This window comes from Bradysia coprophila, unplaced genomic scaffold (genome assembly GCF_014529535.1).
Source record: "Bradysia coprophila strain Holo2 unplaced genomic scaffold, BU_Bcop_v1 contig_232, whole genome shotgun sequence".
NCBI lineage: Eukaryota > Metazoa > Arthropoda > Insecta > Diptera > Sciaridae > Bradysia > Bradysia coprophila.
This window is the reverse complement of record NW_023503493.1, coordinates 2,749,621-2,772,973: the sequence shown is the minus strand read 5'-3', so window position 1 is coordinate 2,772,973 and position 23,353 is coordinate 2,749,621. Positions and strand designations below refer to the sequence as shown.

The 23,353-nt window shown below is 36.8% G+C and overlaps 1 protein-coding gene and 3 long non-coding RNA genes across 4 annotated transcripts; 2 read left to right on the top strand and 2 right to left on the bottom strand.

The window, feature by feature from the left end:
• Positions 1-317: 317 nt before the first annotated feature.
• On the bottom strand, positions 318-21,395 carry LOC119075941. The gene is made up of 3 exons (XR_005087511.1): positions 21,237-21,395; positions 7,190-7,193; positions 318-328 (listed from the first exon to the last, which is right to left on the bottom strand). It is a non-coding gene; the product is annotated as an uncharacterized LOC119075941 (long non-coding RNA).
• Positions 4,463-14,853, top strand: LOC119075936. The gene is made up of 3 exons (XR_005087506.1): positions 4,463-4,515; positions 11,934-11,935; positions 14,842-14,853. It is a non-coding gene; the product is annotated as an uncharacterized LOC119075936 (long non-coding RNA).
• On the bottom strand, positions 8,842-18,517 carry LOC119075942. Its single transcript, XR_005087512.1, has 3 exons — positions 18,506-18,517; positions 18,232-18,234; positions 8,842-8,882 (listed from the first exon to the last, which is right to left on the bottom strand). It is a non-coding gene; the product is annotated as an uncharacterized LOC119075942 (long non-coding RNA).
• LOC119075888 lies at positions 12,987-14,801 on the top strand. Its single transcript, XM_037182457.1, has 2 exons — positions 12,987-14,542; positions 14,605-14,801. Exons 1-2 carry the CDS (start codon positions 13,391-13,393, stop codon positions 14,707-14,709), a joined length of 1,257 nt encoding a protein of 418 aa, XP_037038352.1. The 5' UTR covers positions 12,987-13,390; the 3' UTR covers positions 14,710-14,801.
• Positions 21,396-23,353: the final 1,958 nt, after the last annotated feature.

Sequence of the window (23,353 nt, the reverse complement as noted above, 5' to 3'; positions counted from 1 at the left end):
GAACTATTGAGGTGGTCAGTTTCCAAAATTATGTAACTGCACATGGTCACCATGTTCCCAGCTCTAGAAAGTAAGTATTCTGGATGATTTCTCAGGTTTTATTGGGTTCTTTTCAGAAGTTTTGGGATTATCGAGTTGGTCAGCTCCTAAAATTCGCCCACTATGGTACATCATCTTCATATTTCTAGAACTATAGAATTTCGAAGGATTTTTTAATTTTTTTTGGGTTCTTGTCTAGACTTTCAGGATTTTGTGGTGCCACCATCTTAACAGTCCCGTAAGTCCAGAAGAGAACCTAAGAAACCTCAAAAACCTTGGAATTCTAGAACTTGGAAGATTGTAGTCCATGTTGGATGGAGGAATTTTGAGAACCAGCATACTTCCACCTCAATGATTCCAAAAGTCCAGAAGGTAACCCAGAAAAACAAATCCTTCAAATTCCTCGAGTTCTAAAACTGATAGCATGTAAAGTGGTGGAATTTTAGAAACTAACATAATTTCACCTCAATAATCCCAAAACTCCAGAAAGGAACCCAATAAAACCTCAGAAATCATCCAGAATACTTACTTTCTAGAGCTGGGAACATGGCAGGGGCTATTTAGTTGAATTTTCAGCGAATTTTGGCGAATTTGGAGAATTTGACGAATTTTGGCGAATTTTAACGAATTTTGGCGAATTTTGACGAATTTTCTCGATTTTTTGTGAATTTATACATGATTTTAAGAAATTTCAAAGAATCGTAGAACTTAGTTTCATATTTTTGGCCAAGACATTCTAGAAATCTATTTTGAACCGGGAAGCCATGATGGCTTTTTTTGGAAAAACGATGAAAAATGTCCTAATTTTGTGAATTTTACATATATTTGTGAATTTGGTAGATTCTTGCATATTTTTGTTATGCTATATCACAAAACTAGCAAAATATTTCAAAAAATATAAATTTGGAAGAAAATTTGAATTTTTTAATTTGGGAGAATTTCAGCGAATTTCGACGAATTTTGGCGAATTTTGGCGAATTTCTGCAAATTAATTCAACTAAATAGCCCCTGGAACATGGTGACCATGTGCAGTTACATAATTTTGGAAACTGACCACCTCAATAGTTCAACAAATCCTGAAAAGAATCGAAAAAAAACCCTCAGAAACCCTTCAAAATCCTTAGGTTCTAGAGCTGGGAGCATGTTACCGTGTAACTATTGAAGTGGGCTACACCTCGAGTTACTGAAGTTTACATTAAACACAACTTTAAGCCGCGATAGTCATGGATAGTCATGAATTTATTCGTTGTATTTTTACATGAAGAACATTGGAAAAACATGTGGTGACTCCACTGTTACTGTCATATCTCCAGAACGAGCTGACCGATTTAAACAAATAAAAAACGAAAACGAAGCTCTTTAAATTCTCTATAAACCTTATGAAGAAAGTATTTGCTAATTTACAGTCTTTTTATCGCTTTCAGGGATTTTCCTTTGAAAAAAAAAATATTTTTTGACTTTGACTTTGATACGGAACAACCTACAATCATCGTCAGAACGATTTTGTAAGATGATTAGGGCCTTTTTTTCAGCCTAGGCCGGTCCACTAAATCAACACAATCAGCAAAAGTACAAGATTATAACGAATGATGCACTTTTACGTTGGTCAAACGTCACGTACATGTCACATTAATTCAATGTTTTTTACCTTTTGTATTCGAATTTCTTTGTTTTATAATTTTGAATTTGTTTCCCAAACAAAAATCAAATTCAATGCCCCAGAAAGCCAGCGGAGAGGTTGCCATAAATATTACAAAACAATTTAAAAGAAACGAAAAATTCTCACGTTACTCAGTTGTCAACCAAATGAACAAATAAAACAATTTGTGAAATTAATCCTTTAACTACGTCATCCTAATTAACATTTCTTGCCATTTTTTTTGAAAGAAAAGAACCGAAATTCTCGGTATACTCAGAGCATAATCGCAGTCACATTTCACCCTTAAAACAAAACGACTTTTATAAACACGAAACGCCAAATTATTATAAACCATTTGAAATGTAGACGCGGTGTGTATAAATGTATAAACATTGTACAACCCGTAGTGTGTAGCTGGAGCGATGTGGAAAAAGGGTTGCGAATATAACATCACAAAAATCGTCTAAATCAGTTGAGAACAGAAAAAAAGAAAGAAATGATTTTGAAGAAAACGGCGACATTTCCACTATGAGTTTTAAAATAATAAATAAATTTTCGTCGGAGGGGGTTGTTGAGTCAGAGAGACCATTTAATTAAATGCGGAAATGTCAAATTTGTAAGGGTGATTTTCAGAATTATACTCATTCGGTTAAGGGACATAAAAATGAATGAAAAAAATTATTTTTTTGTCGTGTGATGTGTCGATTTATGCTAATGTTATGACTCGACGTTGTAAATCGATTTTATTGAATCAGTAGTCAACTGTTATCGCGAAATGATAAGAATGAAGCGATTTTGGCCGGCTAATGTTGAATTATATCTAGCAAATGTCAATGTTCAAATAAATGAAGTAATAGATTTGGAATGAATTTACTAAAAATGCCTAGGTTCTTAAAGAACAGGTTAAGACTGTCAGTAATTGTATCGATCACACGTCTATGGAAAATCGTGTGAACAATATGAATGATCAAGAAGGCGATTTGAGACAAATGAATCGAAGGAGGAAAGGTCGATGACAACGGAAATAAAGGATTTTATCGAACGAGAAGTTCGGGGGGTCGCAACCCCAAATGTGATCGTTTCTATTGCAAATTCTAGAACGTAGAAGTTTTGACAAAAACACTTCTGATTTGATCACGAAGGCGGTGACACACAAATTTTGACAAATATATACATTTTGTTGAAGACATTCATTACAGGTTGTTTAAAATGTCAACTTGATAAAAAAAAATCCCACGAAAAAGTCTAGCGAATCATAGTTGAAATGTAATTTCAACTCGTCACCAAACTTCCCAATTCGTGGCCAGTCCTTTGGTAAAACTACCACAAGGCGAGTAAAGCAAAGCAAGGATTTGCACTCCGTATCTATAGAAGAAACAAAACTTAAGTCGAATATGTAAAATATGTTGGGACTTATTAAGGTTTGTCTACATATACGTATGTGCAAATCCTTGCTTTGCATTTTATAATGTTGTGTGTCATACAAATCTTGCTGTTCTGACTGCACGGAAAAAACACAAAATGTCGATGTACGTTTGAGTCGATCACGTTTTACGTGTGGGTCGCAAATGCTACGTCTCGTACATAGTATGTACATCGAAGTCGTAAAATTCTACGTCTACATCGTACAATAAACGGCTGAGTGAACCATTGGTTTTGTCCTCACTCAACTACAATGTACAAAACCAATGGTTCACTCAGTCGTTTATTGTACGATTGAGACGTAAAATTTCACGACTTCGATGTACATACTACGTAGGAGATGTAGTATTTGCGACTCACACGTAAATCGTGATCGAATTAGACGTACATTGACATTTTCCGTTTTTTCCGTGTGCCATCAACAGCATCCCGAGCTATTTTTGGGACCAGGATTCAATTCTAAAATGTTGCTGGCAGGTTATTCTACAAATCTTCTCAAATATTAACCTCCTCTCCTGCCACTATTTAGCTGAGGGAAAGTTCGGAATAATATCGGAAAATCTGACTTCCATAAAGCGTGGAAATCGTGGCCATATACAATTGACGCCGTAAGTGCGGTCATAATTCAAAATGGAAAGTGCGTAATACTTTCTAACGCAGCGTCATTTTCATACAAGGAAGCGTTGAAATTTACTTTTCGGTTCACTTTTTCATCGAATCGTTCAATTGAAATTTAAATTTTAGGCACACTTAGAGGTGTGCGCCGGTAACTTTTCCTTCGATCGGCGTAATCGTCGGCGTTTGTACTAAATAACTACCTAGAGCAATGAGCTCTTCAGAGGAAATTAGGTAATAGACCAAAGAATCAGATTCCTCAGTTTAAATAAGTCGGCGGGAAGAAAATTTGAGGGCTTTAGCAATTACGCCGACAATTTTTAAGCGTTTCCGTAAAAAGTCAAAAAATTGTCGGCGTAATCGCTATAGCCCTTAAATTTTCTTCACGCCGACTTATTTAAACTGAGGAATCTGATTCTTTGGTCTATTACCTAATTTCCTCTGAAGAGCTCATTGCTCTAGGTAGTTATTTAGTACAAACGCCGACGGTTACGCCGATCGAAGGAAAAGTTACCGGCGCACACCTCTAGGCACACTTACGGCGTGAATTCAAAAACACTGACAACAGCTTTTAAAAGTGTTTTTCGAATCAGTATTGAATTGGCGGTGTGTAAGGTTACCCAAAAGTTTAGAGTTTTTTCCGAGTCGACGCCATTTTCTTTCGCTCAAAAAATGTTGTTGCACGAAATGATCAGGCTTTCGAAGAAAAATTTTTTCGGACAAACTTGTTTTACTCCGTAGATATTAGGGAACGTCAAATTTTCTGAACAGAAAATCCAAACGAAAACACAAATGGAAACGTAAACGGAAAGGACAAGTTTGACAGATACACTGAAAAATAGTTAAATTCTGACTGCGAGAATTTTAATTATAAACAAAATGACATTGTCTAGAGCATGATCTCAGGAGTCCGGTAAACTAATTGTTTTCTCAATATAGATTAAGATATTGTCCTGAAATTTCGACGACATGAGTATCGGTGACATCCTGAAGAAACGGTGACTTACTGAAAAAACAACGAGAAGAAATGGTGACTTCCTGAAGAAACGACGAGAAGAACCGGCCACTATAGTCGCCGTTTCTTCTCGTCGTTTCTTCAGGAAGTTATCGTTTCTTCAGGTAGTCACCATTTCTATAGGATGTCACCGTTTCTTTAGGAAGTCACCGTTTCTTCTCACCGTTTCATCAGAAAATCTGAAGAGTCGTCATTACATGTCACCATTTTTTCAGAAAGTCACCGTTTCTTCGAAACCGTCGACTTCCTGAAGAAACGACGAGAAGAAACAACGACTTTCAGAAGCAACGCATCTCACCGTTCAATCTCTGATTGCAAGCAACTAAAACAAATAAAATAAAAAGCTTTGTATTTTATTTCAAATGAATAAAATCTACGTACAGTGGCTTATTCTTGATTTGAGATGAAATTTCGATTTCAAGAAATTCTTCAGTTGACAATCTCAACTCAAGATTACTAATTCAGTTGACATTGAGATCCCAAATCAACTCTAATTTTCGTCTCGCCGTAAAGGCGTTTTGTTGGTTCCTATGGAATTCATCCTTTTACGAAATTTAACGTAAAGGAGTTTAGTTCATCACTACAGAATTCATCTTTTTACAACATGAAAACCAATTTTCATTGCACATAAAAAGCGTTTTAATACGCCGAGCGATCCGGCGAGCCGGGCGCCGGAACGGTGTCGGTAACTTAGAAGTTAATTTTTTTTCTCTCGCATCGTGTCATAAATAGTCTGTGTCATTTTTTATATATACACGCTCTGAATTTTGAAAACCGACACATTTTCTGTTTTGTGCTTTACTGCCTTTTTCTTAATTTTACATACATTTTTATATGGAGAAATCAAAAAACTCAAGTACAACACAGAAACATATCGCTCGGTGTCTTAAAACACTTTTATGTGACTAATTATGACACGATGCGAGAGAAAAAAAATTAACTCCTAAGTTACCGACACCGTTCCGGCGCCCGGCTCGCATTGCGGCCCTCCGCTTCGCTCCGGGGCAATGGGCCGGATCGCTCGGCGTGTTAAAACGCTGTTTATGTACAATGAAAATTCGTAAAGGGATTACTTCCTTATGGTTGGTATTCAATACAGAAAGATTATTACAGCAAGACTTTTCAACAACCAAAAAGTTACTGCCAAAAAGATACCGCCAAATCGCTTATTATCGACTTTCTGTATAGAGACGATAGAATTTCTACTTCATATATAGAGACGATAGAATTTGGTTTTTGGCCTTATGAAGAAACGTTGACTTCCCGAAGAAACGATGAGAAGAAATGGTGAGTTCCTGAAAAAACGATTAGAACCTTCCGTCGCCGTTTCTTCAGGAACTTGTTATTTCTTATGAATTCACCGTTTCTTCACGTTGTTTCTTCAGGAAGTCATCGTTTTCACAGAAAGTCAGCGCTTTTTACATAAAACGGCGACATCCTGAAGAAACTGTGACTTTCTGAAGAAACGACGAGAAGAAACGGCGAGTTCCTGAAGAAACGGTGACTTCCTGAAGAAACAGGGACTTCTTGAAGAAACGGCGACTACTCGCCGTTTCTTTAGGAAGTCGCCGATACTCATGTCGTCGAAATTTCAGGACAATGATTAAGATTGGCTCGTTCGGTATGTGTTTTTAATGTAGATGGTAGCACGAGGTTTCGGTGGGTTTCGAAATTTAGTTTCTCTATGTTGGCCACATTGCAATGTCAAACACATGACCAAGGTGCTTAATTTGTGCTAGGTGAAGTCCTTTTTCATCAAGCGATCAGCGTAACCTGCCAACTGAAATATCTCGGATTGTCAATAATGTGTGGCAACGTGTAATAAAAAACAAAAATCAAAGCCCACCAGAAGCCGGTGGCGATCCTCTTGTCAACGGACAACAGGTTTGTTCCAAGGTCATTTCGAAATGTGTCAACTTTCAGGTTGACGAAAATTTAACGAAAAAATTACAAAGAAATTTGTTGACTTTTAGGTGACGTTCATCTCTGTGGATAAAATCGTCGTCGTTCGTGTTACCAAAGTTCGAGTTTACAGTTATTTGGAACAAACCAATACATAAACAAATTCCTTTATCTATCGGATCAATATATCCCGAGAGAATCTGTCAAACGATCTGTTTTCGTTTGGATTTTCTGTTCAGAAAGTCTGACGTTCTCTATTTTAATTTGAATTTTTTTTCGTTTAAAAACTGTTTTTACGCCGGAAAAGAGATTTTTAATTTTTTTTAAATTGTTCCGAAGCTCAATCATGTGAGATAAAGAAGATGAAAAAAAATCATAAAACGTAAAGCAAGCGGATTAACACAAGGGACTCGACTAAATTAGGTGACCAACCTGACAAAGCATTAAGATTTTCGTGATTTTATCCAACTTCCCTGGATTTTTATTTACATTGACAGAGTAGTTTGCTGGTTGGATGTAATTTCCTTTCAAGTCAGAAAAATGATCGGAAATTTCACTTCTCTCAGTTGATGTAAGGGTTTGACTGAATATTTTCCAAATTTAATTTCAATGACACATCATCAACGAGAATGTACGGGATTATTGTGCATTATTTGCATCCCAAAAAATATTGAAAAGTATTTACACAAAATTGTCAGGGGGTTAGGAATGGTGTACAAGGTATAACAAACAAATCGAAAAAATCGTTAACAACGAATTTAATACGAACACAAAACAATATATTAAAATGCAACGTAAGCCTTAAAGACAGGGTATCAAGTTTTGCATTTTATAATTTCAATATGTTAGGTACACCATATGCACAAAACACATTGCCAATACATTATGCAATCACATCCGTTTCTCTCGATCCGAAATTCACACGTGAAAAAATAATAATCAGGAGACGAAAAGAAATGGATTTAATGAAATCTGGTGCGCCTTCTCATCGTCTAACCCTTTTATAACTGAATATTTTTGCAAATTATATGCAGATATCTCACCAGCAGTAACAGGCAACCTTTTCTTTTTTGTATTATGCAGATCGACCCCTTATTAAATTACACAAGAGACAGGTAGACGAAATCACCAGTAAAATATTAGATGTTTTGAATGGCAAGTCGTCGTGGTACCCATACCCATAGTATAGGCATCCGATATATATATAAAACTCTGAATCAAAACTTCGTTTTCTTTTGAAAGTCTTTTTTTTTGCTCGCAGACAAAAATCAATATCCTTAGAGAGCCGATGTATCGGATATACAATCGGTAGAGTGTTCACAATTCATCCATACATCACCTCGTGTAAAAGGGTTGAAATTTTAAACAAATTATTTCGGATCTTGCAGGATACTGTGTCTATTTGTGTAGTACACCCAGGTTATATTGACTCACACCGTAAGGTAAATATAAATTCGGATGAGAAGAGTGGAAAATGCATTATGCATTTCCTTTGGACTATAAGGAATCCATATATCTGGGTATCTTCCCTGTGTGGCGCACGGTGCTCATACGTATACGTATATAGAATGAAGGTTTATCTAATGGGAAAATATCATTTTGCAATATGGCACACAGGTAAATTGCATTTCGTTTGGTTATTGATGGAAACGAAGGAAAATATGCTGAAAAGTTTATATCTTCGTGCAATTCAATTGACATTGTAAACATGCATTTTCAATAGCTAAAAGCGAATGAATACATTTTATGGATAAATGTATTCAGTGGGAGATGCGGGAAAACTGGAAAAGTAAGAAAATATGAAGTTTTTCTTGCTTTCGCGCCAATAGGTTTGTTCCAGATATCTGTAAACCCGAACTTCGACAACACGAACGTCGAAGATTTCATCCACAGAGATGGAACATAACCTAAACGTCAATAAATTTCTTTGTAAATTTTTCGTTAAAATTTACGTCAACCTGAAAGTAGAGGTTATGTTGCCTTCTGTGGATGAAATTTGACAGTTTAAAATGACCTTGGAACAAACCTACAGCTACTGTTGTATGTACAAACCCGATTTTCTTAAAAAATAAATATTTTGTTTCGTCTCGTCAATACCTTTCATTTCTGCCCTTATTTGCATAAGGGACTTAGGCCTCTTATGCAAATTATTTGTAGTTGATTTTTCAACGTTAAGTCTTTTTTGCAAATTATTTCCAAAGCTAAGCCTGTTATGCAAGTTATTAGTTGTCACTTTTTCGAGTTAAGTCTCTTATTATAAAATTTTTTAATTTTTTTTATTATCAAAGTTATGGTCCTTATGGAAATTACGGAATATTTGACATATCGCACACGATTCTTGAGCGAAAATATCCATAGAGTGTTTAAGTGAGAGAGATGGCGAAACGACAATCTATTGTCCCATCTCAGGATCTGCTGTCAGATTCTTTTGTAGTATCGATGACAACAGACCCCGAGTTGATTTTCCATCTCGCTCTACTTAAACACCTATCTATCTATCTTGAAAAACAAGTGAAAAACTCGAGGGGTTGCTCACTCTGATTAACCACTGGTTAATCACTGGTTAATCACTAGTTAATCACTGGTTAATCACTGGTTAATCACTGGTTAATCACTGGTTAATCACTGGTTAATCACTGGTTAATCACTGGTTAATCATGGTTAATCACTAGTTAATCAGTACTCGTCGGAACAAAACAAATAACTTCGGATAAGTACTAATTTGATAGATTACACCAAAACACACTGAAGTTGATGCGCAATAGGTTCAAAAAAGTTTTAAATGGACTGGGAGGGTACTGTCAGTTTAAATGGTTTATATGTTGGTAAGAATAATTGGCACAAATACTGTCCATTGCAGCATGTCATAGGCCTGCTTAGCTCTTAGTACATGTAGCAGGAGACCAATTCATAGTGCAAAACGATAGTCTCACGATGTTTCGACCTCGGTAAACTTCGAGCACTGCCGTAAACTACCAGCACAACTATTTCGCAATAGAATTTTCTTACTACTTAGCTTTGTGATGATTACACACATTCTATGGGTCAAGTGCAGCAAGTGAACTTTTAGAAGTATTGTGTGACCCAAACTCCGAGAACTACGAAATATAGGAAAGTGAATTTTTTCTCAAGAAAAATTTAATATTTATTAAACAGCCTTGATCACTCAGAAATGATCACCCTAACTGATTAAATCTTAAAAAACAGCCTCGATGAAGCGGAACAGTGGCAGAGACGGAAATTTGCGACATGAGAAAATGCGACAAAGTGGTTCTGTTGTAAGATTTGGAATTTTTTTAGCGCAACATTTTTGAATGAGAGAAGTTTTTAGAATTGGATTAAATTCATTGAATGCAAAAAATAATCAAAATATTCCTAAGTAATGCTCACTACAACTCAAACCTTGTCTGAAACGATAAAATATAATTTAAATCAGGTTGGTTTGAGGCTTCAAATTAGCTTGGGTTGAGGTTTTTGTGCAAAATATTATTCAAAGTGTTCCTAGCTAATGCCCGCAATTGTTCATAGCTAATGCTCGCAACAGCACAAACCTGAACTGAGAAAATCTAATTTCAATCAATCACAGGAAATTTTTGGAGAACATTTGCCTTGGATGTTTATGTTTATGAGAACATTGAACATGGATTTTAATTTTTTGGAGAACACTATACACGAATTTTACTACATAGTATGTTGTAAGCTTATTATTGATAATAAAATCACAAATTTTCATACTTTTGTACGAAAGAAAACGAAAAATCATCACAATCAACCACATCAAAACAAAAAAAAATAATTTAGAATTTTCTCAACCATCCTTTTTCGTTGAACCACTTTTGTCGCAAAATGACGCAACGACAAAACGACTCTGCCACTGTTACCCGCTTCATCGAGGATTTTTTACTCAATAGCTTCATGTCATTTGTTATTACTCGAAAGTTGGTTTCATAGGTGATACGTTTTGATTAAAAGGACGAGTGTTTCTACAACTTATTAGGCGCGAAAACATTCGAATAAGCGGATCTACTCATTAGCTCACTCATTATCATAATTATGCAATTAGAACTTGATCCTTTGATCAAAAAATCGATGAACAAGCCTTAACAATGTCCACACTGCTTTCATCTGTAAGGCTTTAAAGAACACCTTACTCTTACGGTTACGTTTTTTCCCAAATCAGTTGAAGAGCATAGACCGCCGAACGATATCAGGCTCTACGTATGAATATATAACAATTTTAAATTATCAGAAGGAATGTTAAAATCACTAAACAGCCTCGATACGCGGGGCTGTTTAAAAATAACTCGAAGACGAAATTATGATGCGCAATGATTGATATTCCAGTTTTAATACGTATTGGGATACTCACTGATTAACCACTGGTTGATAACTGATTAACCATAACCGATTAACCATTGGTTAATCACCGACTAACTACTGGTTAATCAATGGTTCAATGGTTTAATCAATCATGTTAATCATGTTAATCACTAGGAAAAAAAGAGTGAGCAACCCCTCGGAAAAACTGACAAAACAAATCAAAAACACTGTACCGGGAACGTGAGTCCAAATTTCTATCGCTGTTTTGGAGCACTTCCCGTTGAGTCGTGACAACGTTTTTACGCTAGAACGTTAAGTGGGCCCCCAAAACAGAGGTAAATAACGTAAAACTCATAATTTTTGGTTATGTTGGGTCCCAAAACAGTCTGTTTTTTGATGGGAAACAAAATATTTAATTTTCAAGGAAATTTGGTTCGTACATAAAACAGTAGTGGGGAAAAATAAAGAAAAACTGCACATTTTCCGGTTTTCCCGCATATCCCGCAGGGAAGGGTTTTTGTTGTTGTGTTTTTTTTTGCTTTATTGGTTATTATTTTGACAATTTAAATTGAAATAACGTTTCCATTCGCGGAAAATTTATTGAAGTATATGTCTTTGTGTGACGTAGAATCTCAATTCTATTCTTTCAATATGGATAATATGAATTTCCGGATTACTGGAATAGGTTGCCATGGTCTATCTGAAACGGAGCCAAGGCTGTAAACTTTAGGAAAGGTCACGAAGATAGAGATACGCCGGTAATAGACCACACTTGACGATAAAATGGCGGATTTCATACAAAAATTATGCACCTCGCGTGATGATTCTCGTCGCCGTGATGATGTGGAGCAATTTTTTGTGTGTGATCAAACATGGTACAGTGGCCAAGTTTCAATTTGATTCAGCTGTTTGACCAGCTGGCCCATGTAAACAAACGAAGTCAATTAATTTTATAATCAGAGTAGATAAAAATGGCATCAGCGGTTTGTTTATTATCGTTACCAATAAAACCAATGAGATTCGATTTTTTGAAATGTATGCCATGGATATAAAATAGTAGAAGGTAACGTCGATACGGCGCAAAATTTGAAAATTAAGAAGAAAAAAAACACAAGCAAAATAGTTCAAGACTGTTTTATGGCATCATTAGTCATACGTGACTTTAAAATTCAAAATCTCTGTTCTTCAAGATTTCAAGTTATTTTCTTCGAATTTTGACGAGATTTACTTTCATCAATAATTGCAGAGGAATGTTAACAGAGAGCTCGTTCAGGAACGATTTTTTCTTCACTCAGTGAAGATTTGACGATTCGTTTAATGTTTAACACTAACAGTTGTCTGACGTTTGCCGTTCAGATACGTTAGTGAAAGTTATGAGTTAATTTTCTGTTTATGTTTACATTCCCACAGAGGGATTCTTTTGAATTTCGACTGACCGAAATCGGCGCTATTTTTTTCCGGGACTTCTTTATATATGCCTAGTTAGGCCTTGGTGCCTAGGCCCTAAAATAAGTCCAACATTTTTTTGATCTTCCATACCTGGCTGGTGGTAATCGGCAAAAATTTCTCAGAATCGATGGAACATAGGTGAACTTTGACGAGGGCTGTGACCTCCAACTCACTATAATGCAATTATTTGATTAAATTATTATTTATTATGAATGTGGAGGACCTCAACTTTACAGTGATACTCACTTGCGTCCTTAACTTACCTTAACGGACAAACTTACTAGATCGAAAGTGGAGAGGAACAGAACTTATATACGAAATGAAGAGGAAGGAGGTGCCACAAACAACTGACAACAGAACTATTTTGTTTCTTAGAAATTTATTTGACCATGACGAACATCACTGATCCATTATTCAGAATTCATTCGACGCAATGAAAAGTCAGAAAATGTTCTGTTAGGTCGGTGTCAGATCGATTTGACATCGGAAACTCTCTGTTCTTGAACTGTCGACGCTGGCATATCGATTCATCAAATGGTCCACAGAAATCGAAATGATTTTTATATCCGCAGACCACAACACATCCATTGTAAATTCACTTCACCGAAGTTTCATGACATTTGGGTAACATTTCACGACCAAAATACATTGTGAGAAATCTAACCTCACAGTTACACCTGTCATCGTTAACTGAACGAAACTCAGTGAAGAAAAAATCGTTTCTGAACGAGCTCTTCGCCGATCCAGCCGGATATGTAGAATGCGTATGACGTATTGACGTCTACGAATTTACATTGTTGTGAAACGATAAAAGTTTGCAGACTTTTTCTGAGCGTTGTATAAAATAGCATCTCTCCGGAGCCGATCTAATCTGCTGGTAGTTTTCAGAGCATTCCCTCGTTCGGCTTCGAGACACCCGTCGTTCTAAAACTAAACTTTTCCGTCACAAAAACACAGAAACCATTGGCACAAGTTTGGTTGCCGACAAAATGCTTTTCACCGAGCTGAATACGAAAGTTTTGCTGGACATCTTCGATTGTTTAGATCTGATCGATGCGATCAATTTAGCGGGAACGTGTGTGAGACTGAGAGAAGTGGCTCAGCTACAGTATGCCATTCGATATCGAATTTTCAATTTGAGAAACTTTTTAAATGACGGAGATCAAGTACAACGACACAATTATGTCGACGCAACGGTGGTTCTGAAAAGCATTGGGCACGTCATTTCGGTGTTGGTGGTTGATTTGGACGAGACTAAAATCGGAGCGGTTTTGGTTGCAACAATCCGAAGATATTGTACTAAGGTCAAATCGCTCAAAATCGTCTCTCGCTGCTACAACAACAAACCCCTTACCGTTGAGTGGCTGAAGAGTCTTAAGCTGGAAAAAATAACATTGCAAGCAACGGATGTGATGCTTCTGGACCTTTCTGGAACAAGTACTTTGAAAGAACTTGTTTTTTGTTGGCCTTGGGGTTATTCTGACCCAAACGCACGATGGATGGTAAAGAGGATCTTTGAAAGAAATCGCAACATCGCCAGTATGAGCATTAAATTGTTCGATGGCATCGATTATGAGAGTTTTGCAACACTCAACAGCTTAAAGTGCATTCAGTTCGATAATGTTCACGAAGGAACACTCCAAAAAGTTGCAGCTCAATTGAAGATGTCTGAGCTCGAAAAAGTTGGGATAGATCGCACTTATACAAGTGCCAACGAAATAAGTGCTTTCCTAGCCACACTGGCTAAAAATGCGCCAAAGCTAAAAGAGCTATCGGTTCATTCGACTGAGAGAAACGATCTGACTTCAATCCATCTTTTTGAACTGACGTCGCTTAGAATAACAGTTACCGATCCGGACGCATGCAAAGAACTTCCAGAAATGCAACCGAACCTGAAGCATTTGGATCTGTTCATATCCAATCGCATCAAACCAGCGCAGCAGATCATATCACTGGTTAAAGGCATGCACAGACTGGAGATTTTTCACGTTGATACGTTTGGGAACAAAGCGTTGTCGATGATGAAAGCATTGAAAAAAGAACTGGGTTCCGATCGCATATGGAACGCATGTTCGTTCAATAGACCAGAGCTACGGATGTACGTGAGGAACAGCTACCGGATTGATTTTGTTCGACTGACGGTAAGTGACCAACCAACAGTCAGAGGCATTTCAGGTCATTGAAATTTTTATGTGTTTTGCAGTTGAACTTTACCGAACGCAAGTTTACAGTCACCGACATTCCATTCAGAAGAAACTACTTCAGTGAATCCATTAATAACCAGCTGCTGTTGCCGTGTTGCTATTAAATCAGCAGTACTTTCATACTTTGTTTTTACACATTAATGATGTAGCTATACTCCCCACAGTGGGCTGCACTAATTTGGAATAAACGTCTAAGTTGCCATCCCGTTTTTTTTTCATAAGTGAGTTGGGGGAAGGAAGTGCTATTCAAGTAAACAAGTTTTAGCCAAATATCCTGAGAACCAGCACCAGCGTCAGGTGTTGAAACAGTTAGGACTGAAGACTTACATTGGAATTGGTAGAGGGACAAATTCTATAATTTATGTTGCTAAAGCACATTGCTCTCGATAATTTCTGCATGGAGCAATAGCAGCTGAAAGTCTCGAACTTTCCTCGAACTTTGGCCGCTTCTGTAGGATTATTTCATATCAATGTGTCGCTAATGTGATAGCATGGTGTCTCAGCTGTACAACGGTACCAAATATGCCGTGCTTGGTCCTGTACAAGAGATATTGATGAAAGAGTTTTGCATCGTGGTCGTTCAGCCTCAGCTGCTGTGGCCGAAATTCTAATGGGAAAAACATATTTTTTTAAATTTTTTCCGTGTGGCTTTGAATGATCAAAATTTGTTGCCTCTTGAAATTTGTGTGAGAAATTCTTTTGAGAAACAGCAGACCGGAATCGGACGCATTTTCCGGTGGCATTTTTTATATCTATCTATACAGCACAGAAAGGTTCAACAAAAAAGAGTTGAAAAACTTACCTGTAGCAGGTAACTATGTCTCCAGGTAATCTAGAGTAGCTGCCGGAGCTGTAGCGCCTAATGCAAAAAATACAGCTGCGGCAGCTATTCTAGATTACCTGGAGACAAAATTACCAGCTACAGGTAAGAATTACAACTCTTTTTTGTCGGTGACCCAAGAAGCAAAAACTACTTGTAAAAAAAATCTTCGAAGTTTGTGTGGCTAGTGTGAGGTGATCAAAAACCGAAAACATGCACACTCTTCTTACAGTAATTTCTCCAGTTTCACGAGCCGTACATGGTCGTGAGGTGTGTCATTAGAAAGCCAATTTTAATGTACTTCCGGTGCAAATAGGGTCTTATTGGGTTTAAAATTCGTCCGTTATCGACAGTTGAAATTTTGAACCGAAAAAGACTGAAAACTTCCACTTTTCTAACCTGAAATATCTCCAGTTACATGGTCGTATTTCATTAGAAAAGTCATTTTATGTTGTTTCAGGGCAAGTAGGGTATTTCGGGGGTTGGAAACATCTACGATGAAATATGAGAAGTTGACATGTTTAAGTGTTCATATTGAATCGCAGATGAAACCAAACTTCCGTAAGCTATACTTTCCCTGATAATATATGCAATTACCTTTCTAATGACACCCCTCACAACCGTCTACGTTTCGTGTACCCCTAGAAATTTCAGGTAAGAAAAGTGTGAGTTTTCAGTCTTTTTCGGTTGAAAACTTCAACTGTCGATACAATGGATGAATTTCAGACCAAATAAGACCCTGTTTACCCCGAAAGTACACGCAATTACCTTTCTAATGACAACCCACACGACCCTGTACTGGAGAAATTTCTGTAAGAAAAGTGTGAGTTTTCGGTTTTTGATCGCTTCACACGAGCCACAGAAGCTTCGAAAAAATTTTTTGGGCTTCTAGGGTCGAATACCTTACTGGGCACATATAAAAAATTACACTGGAAAATTCGTCCGATTTCGGCCGGCTGTTTTTTTTTAAAGAATCCCTCGTCGTAAGATTGGAAACTTGGCGAAGCATTGACGATATTAGATGTTTCTAAAAAGATTTTGCGATTCCACGAAACTGACATCAGTCAAAAAACCCTTAAAGGGTAAATGTGACGCAAGTCCTTTATCTTACTTACAAAATAACTGATATCGCTGAGGGTGACGCATTGTGAGCCGTACGCAAAAGTTTCATCAACAAAAACTGACCCAACAAATTTGTGAAAGAAAATTTTACAAAAATAAATTTGTGTCACAAGTGGCAGATTTTTGGTAGTGGACTTGCGTCACGCCCGCTTACTAACGTGCGAGCATGATGACATCCGTCAAGTTAAAGTTGTAATTGCCATTGATGCTAAGGCCGATACATAGGGCAGGTGATATCGTTTAAATAAAGTTTAATTGAAATGTGGCACATCTCGTGAAGCCATGGCGAAAGTGGCAAAGGAACAACATCTGGGAAAGTTTTTATACAATTTTGCATGTCCACGTCTAGCGAATCATTAGCGGAATGAAAATAGCTATTTTGCTAACTGGTTAGTAAATAGTGGGTGTTGAGCTCTAGATATGAGTTTGTCGATAGAGCACCCAAGTCAGAAGTTCTTAATAAAAAATTACGGACTCTACCAGAGCCAATATTCGTGAAAATATTTTCATTATTTTCGTCAAAATTTCGTCATTTTTTCAAATTTCCACAAAAAACTTTTTGCGAAAATTCACGAAAATTTAAGAAAATTCGTGAAAATATCTACTGTCCACAGATCACGTGTGTCTACCATTTTATTTCAAATCGCCTTCACCAGATTGACACAAAATCTTTTACTTCATACATTTATTTGGTACATGTATGTGTGTACAATTACGTGTTGTTTAACCAACACACACCAAGAAATTTCCTATTTTGATTGCATCAGTCTACGAATATTTTCGATGTTAAATCTAGGAGCAGTGCTATCTAGAAACTACAGACCAGTCAGCATTATTTGTGCGATGTCGAAGATATTCGAGAGGCTCGTGTTCAATAAGATTTTTGATAGTGTGAAAATGAACATTCACATCACCCAACACGGCTTTGTTGAAAAGAGATCGTTGCAAACAAATCTCATGGAATATGTTTCGTTGGTAGCCGATGCCATAGTGGGTGGCGGTCAGGTAGACACTATTTATACGGACTTCGCTAAGGCCTTTGACAAAGTAGACCATAACATTCTTTTGAACAAGCTCAGTTCGTTTGGAGTGTCTGCGAATATGGTAAGATGGTGTTCGAGTTATCTGTGCAACAGGACCCAATTTGTTGTCATAGGTGGCTCAAAGTCTGATAGCATTGTACCTTCTTCTGGTGTCCCGCAAGGATCTATTCTTGGTCCATTGTTATTCGTTGTTTTTATTAATGACCTGCTATCGTCGCTTTCGTCGTGTTCCGGTTTTGCGGACGATTTGAAACTATTTAGAGAGATTAAGTCAACTTATGACTGTGACTTACTGCAGTAAGACTTAAGAAAGATCGTTGAATGGTGCGAGGCGAATATGCAATTGAATATGCAATTGGAGACGAGACGTTGGAAAGGGTGTCGAAGAAAAAAGACCTTGGAGTAATTATGGATGACAAATTATCATTCAAGGATCATGTTGATTTCATCACTCGTAAGTCTTATCAGATGATTGGTTTCATATTTCGATGTGGTCGATATTTCTCGAGTCAAAGTAGTATGAGGCTGTTATATACGTCCCTGGTTAGGAGTCGTTTGGAATACTGTTCTACGGTCTGGAATCCATTTTACGAGAACGCCAGTGATCAATTGGAAAGAGTTCAACGGAAATTCACCCGGACGTTCTATTTTAAATTTGGAATTGAAAGCCCGAGACCGCCATATCATGAACGCTTAAAGCATATGAATCTACATTCGTTAGAAACTCGTCGTCTGGAATTGGATGAAATGATGTTGTTCAAACTGGTACATAATCATGTTGATTCGTCACTTAGCAATCAAATAAATTATCATCAACCGTCAAGAAGTACCAGGCATAACCCGACTTTTTACCTTCCGCACATGGTCACGAATATTCAATTGAACTCCCCGATAAATCGTATTCAGCGTAATCACATGCAATTTTTTAAAGATTTAGATGTGCTTGGTTCGGGAATATCGGCATTTAAGAAGGCAATAAAAGAATCGTTTGATTGGTAATGACTGTACTGCTTGATTCGTTTTAATGATGTTCTGATGAATTTTTAGTTCTTATCTGATTTCTAATTTGTTTTACGATTGTAATTCTAAGATGCTGTATTGAATCTAGATATTATATTGATAAGTGACTGACTTGTTATTGGGCTCAGGCCTGTTAGTTTGGTCAAATGAATGAAAATAAAATAAAAAATAAAAAAAACAAGTCATAGCTTAATATTGTAGTCAAAGTCGATAGCAGTTAAGAATCTTACGAAGATTGTCTCAGCTTCTACTTCCAGGGACCTCTTATTCTGGGAAGTGTTCAATAAGTCAGATTTCACTGGTGTCTGTCGAGATAAGTGCAGTTACTCCACTAGAAAATGGGACAAAATATTTATGGATGTCTCAATGCAAAGCTGTTGTTGAAGCAGTTGTTGAAGCAGTTGTTGAAGCAGTTGTCGCTCGCCACACTACTTAATTGATTTCAATATGTATTCTACCGAACGAGACTTGAATGTGAACCGAATCTATATTCCAATGGGATATGGGTAGACGAATCTAACAGAAGTATAAATGGAATTTACATTTGCCACACATTTCTACAAAAATAATAAGCTCGATTTATCACGTATAGCACACAACACACATATCGTACCGTATACATACATTATATGCGGGACTGGTTTTCGGGAAAAATCAACTTCGAGAGCAGCTCATTCAAAATGTATTTTCTTTTAATTTACGTAAACCTAAATTCTTCTGGAGGGTGAATGAATCTGACTTCAAACGATGGTGGTTGAGCTAATTAATGTGTCTATATAATTCCACTCGCTCGCTCAAACATCAAATCAAAAAAGGGGTGTTATCCGTATAACGGCGTAGGCGAATTAGTCGTACATATACATACAGGAACGTATTTACAATATGTTTTGAACATGTTTGAAGTGGAGGAATCGTATAAGGATTTGTGTACATGATATTCTAGATGACTATAGCCGTACAATTCCGATGCTTAGACCTATACGATACGGAGGATGTGTTGAGAAATACTTCTGGGACTTTGAGAAGCACCCGTTAGAATGGCAAGGAATAATCGAAAAAGCGATTCGTTGCTTGGTGGATTTGATCGTCTGAGTTACGGGAGTTTTTGTGGTGAACACAGTAAACTACAGTTTTCAAGAAAAGTTTCTCAGATTTTCCGCTAGAGTCAAATTTGCATAATGTTTCGTCTGAACTTTATCAGGGGAAAATACTTGCTCTAAGTCATCTGTTATCTACACCGACAACAAAATCAAGCAGTGAACTCAGGCTCAGTCTTATATAAGCAAAATAAGAACTGAAACAAATGAAGTACAAGATTAATCTATCAAAATTTATTATATTAAATGAAGTAACAGATTCGGTGACCATATTTTCGATATTCTTGGCGTCTGTGTGATAGTTGTAGGTTCTTAGATGGATGAAGTTAAAAGGAGCCACAAAAATGCTTGCAACAAATTTAATCTAATTCGCTCAATCGCATCCAACATTTTACCGAATTTTTCATCAATCAAGACCCTTTGCCGACTTTTTCGCTTGATTATTGATCTTGGCTTCGCTTCAGATCTGCAAATGTCACGCATATAATCAACTTTTCCACTTTTACGTCATAGTTACGTCCTAGTTATTTATCTACCAAGGTAGGTATGAACATATGTTATCGCACTAGATGTCGATTGTCGACCCGAGGCGAAGCCGAAGGTAATTGGTATAATAAGTTCTACATCGTGCAAACCAAAATTCTTATTTTACTGCGTCGGATGTACCTTCAAAACGACATTCCATAGTTGCATGAAAAGGTGATGATTATGGCCCGGAATTCGGTTATTGAAATTAAGGGAAACTTTTATGGTTTTCAAGAGAATCCGTTCATCCGGTAAGAAATTACAGAATTTATCGTACAGAAGTGACGTTTGCCAAGTAGAAAAACAAAGCCAATTTATTTGGTGGATAAAATGTTGTACTGTCTGTCAGTATATGGTCTAATGTCAAAATGTATACTGGTTTGTACTTTCATTGCTGCCTGTCGAATGCGAAAGCTGATCCTTGCCACTTTACTCATTGCTGAAATGATACATAGATCTTCTTCAAGTTACAGTACTTTCAGACGTAACCTCACTTAAGTTTCGTTAAATGTTTCGTTCATTTAGTCATTTGGATGAGATTTTATTTATCGTAGATGGCCTTTCTTAAAGTGAATGACATTTCAAACGGCCTTGAAGAGGATCTATTGCATGAACAACTTGTGGTAATCAACTATCACATAGTGCAGGCAGGCCTGGACTGGCCATATGGTGAATTCGGGGGATTCCCAATGGGCCTTTTGGACTTTGTATGGAAGTTGTATGGAGCCCCCGAGCGGCTTTTTCGAGCCAGGCCGGCCCTGAGTGCAGGCAATAAACATTTGATGCTGCGAAAGTAAGTCGTTTGTTAGGGAACAACTCTGTGATACTCGCAAACTCATCCGTCTGTTTTTTGAGCAACTTGCATCAGTAACATCTTTTCGATAAGTGTAGTTGTTTACCTGATATACAAACTCTACACTTCATTAAACTTGAAAAGACAGTTGTCAACACTTGTTGTTCAAAAAACAGCTTTGTCCAGTTTTGTGGTGGCTAACCACACACACTGGCCACGAGTGGTTGAGTTTAGGAACAAATTGAAATTTTATTCCGATTATGATTCGCTAGACTTATTCGTGTGCAAATTGGTATAGTGTTCGATAGAGCACTGTATCGAGTACCACTGTCGCCATGGCCTGATGGGAAATGGTATTTCTGAACTGCATATTAATGCAAAGCGTCGAAAGACGATCAGTTTTCTCTCAGATCGAAACAGTTTTTCGAACACTGTTTCGATCGGAGAGAAAATGTCGAAATGTCTTACAAGAATTGTAACAACAAAAATGTTACCTTTTGTAATGATCTACTTTCACAGCATCCAGTACGTAATCTACAATTACGTAAGTGTTCACCCCCATAACTATCGAGTCGAGACTAAGATTCCACTCATCACGTCCGATAAACATTAGTCTAGTCATAAGTCGTGGGTTTTTGTTCAGATCGTCTTTAATTTGCCAAGTTTTTGAGAATTTTATTTCTTGTCAGTAATAATTTACCAAAAAAAAATTTGACTGGAAACAACCAAAATTGTACCAAAAAAATCTGCGTCGCATGTGGCAGATAAATTTTCTTGCTGGTCTGTTACTGAACATTTTCCACTTTGCGACGCAGATTTTTTTGGTAAAATTTTGGTTGTTTACAGTCAAATTTTTTTTTTGGTAAAAATTATTTGGCAGATGATGAGAAAAACTAAGCCAGCTTGTTTGAACTAATTGGGTGTAAAATTTAATTTTTGCGTAACGAAGCTGAAAGCGTCAACTCTAGCGATATCATTCTTTTTAGAAATTGTACTTCAAAGACTGCGTCACACTTTTCTCGAAGAGATTTTTGTTGGGATATCAGTCGTTTTAGAAGTTTTCGAACACTGCTTTTTATAACAGTTTATAACAGAAATTTGAAAATTTGACGAAATTCGAAAATTTGACAAAATTCGAAAATTTGACGAAATTTGAAAATTTGACAAAATTAGAAAATTTGACGAAAATCGGAAATTTGACGAAAATCGGAAATTTGACGAAATTCGAAAATTTGACAAAATTCGAAAATTTGACGAAATTCGAAAATTTGACGAAATTCGAAAATTTGATAAAATCAGAAAATTTGACGAAAATCGGAAATTTGACGAAAATCGAAAATTTGACGAAATTCGAAAATTTGACGAAAATCGAAAATTTGACGAAATTCGAAAATTTGACGAAATTTGAAAATTTGACGAAAATCGAAAATTTGACGAAAATTGAAAATATGACGAAATTCGAAAATTTGACGAAATTCGAAAATTTGACGAAATTTAAAAATTTGACGAAAATCGAAAATTTGACAAAAATCGAAAATTTGACTAAAATAGAAAATTTGACAAAATTCGAAAATTTGACGAAAATCGAAAATTTGACGAAATTCGAAAATTTGACGAAAATCGAAAAGACGAAAATCGAAAATTTGACGAAAAAAGTAATTATCTAGAAAGTAACTTTCTATCTCTCATAATCGCAAAAATATTAGTCCTTTCATCCTACGCTCGAGTAGCTCAAAATTTGGTCACTCTAATCACTCTAGCTCAAACGAATCTGCCCCGATTTTTTAAATTATTTGTTCGAATCGTGTTACGAATACCTTTCATTTAATGGGTCGCACGCCTCTGTAGGTTTCAATACAGCTAAGCTACAGCCGAAAACGCGTTCCCGACCCTCGAAAACCACACTCAGAAACCACTTCGAGGTCAATAAAACAAAATTCTGGTATTTCCTGGGGTAAAGGCGGATCACATATTCATTTTTATGCCCGCCCTGAGACTCCTGCAAAATTTCTTGGAGATTGGCTGACTGGTTTCCGAGATCGACCGTCGATAGATAGACAGATAGATAGATAGATAGAAACATACAGAGTAAGTTGAAAGATTTTGATTGTTTGGGAAAAGTCAATTTGGTGTATTTTGTATGAAAAGTGACCAATTTCAAAACGATGTATCTCCGGCAATTTTAAAGCTACATAGTCGAGTGATAGCTCGTTTTGCTCGTATTTGAAGCGAGAATATGATAGAATAGGATTTGTGGTGATACAGGCCAAAGGAAAGAATCTTAAATTCTCGCCTATATATAGTTGCCGCGTCTCAAAAAATTTTCTT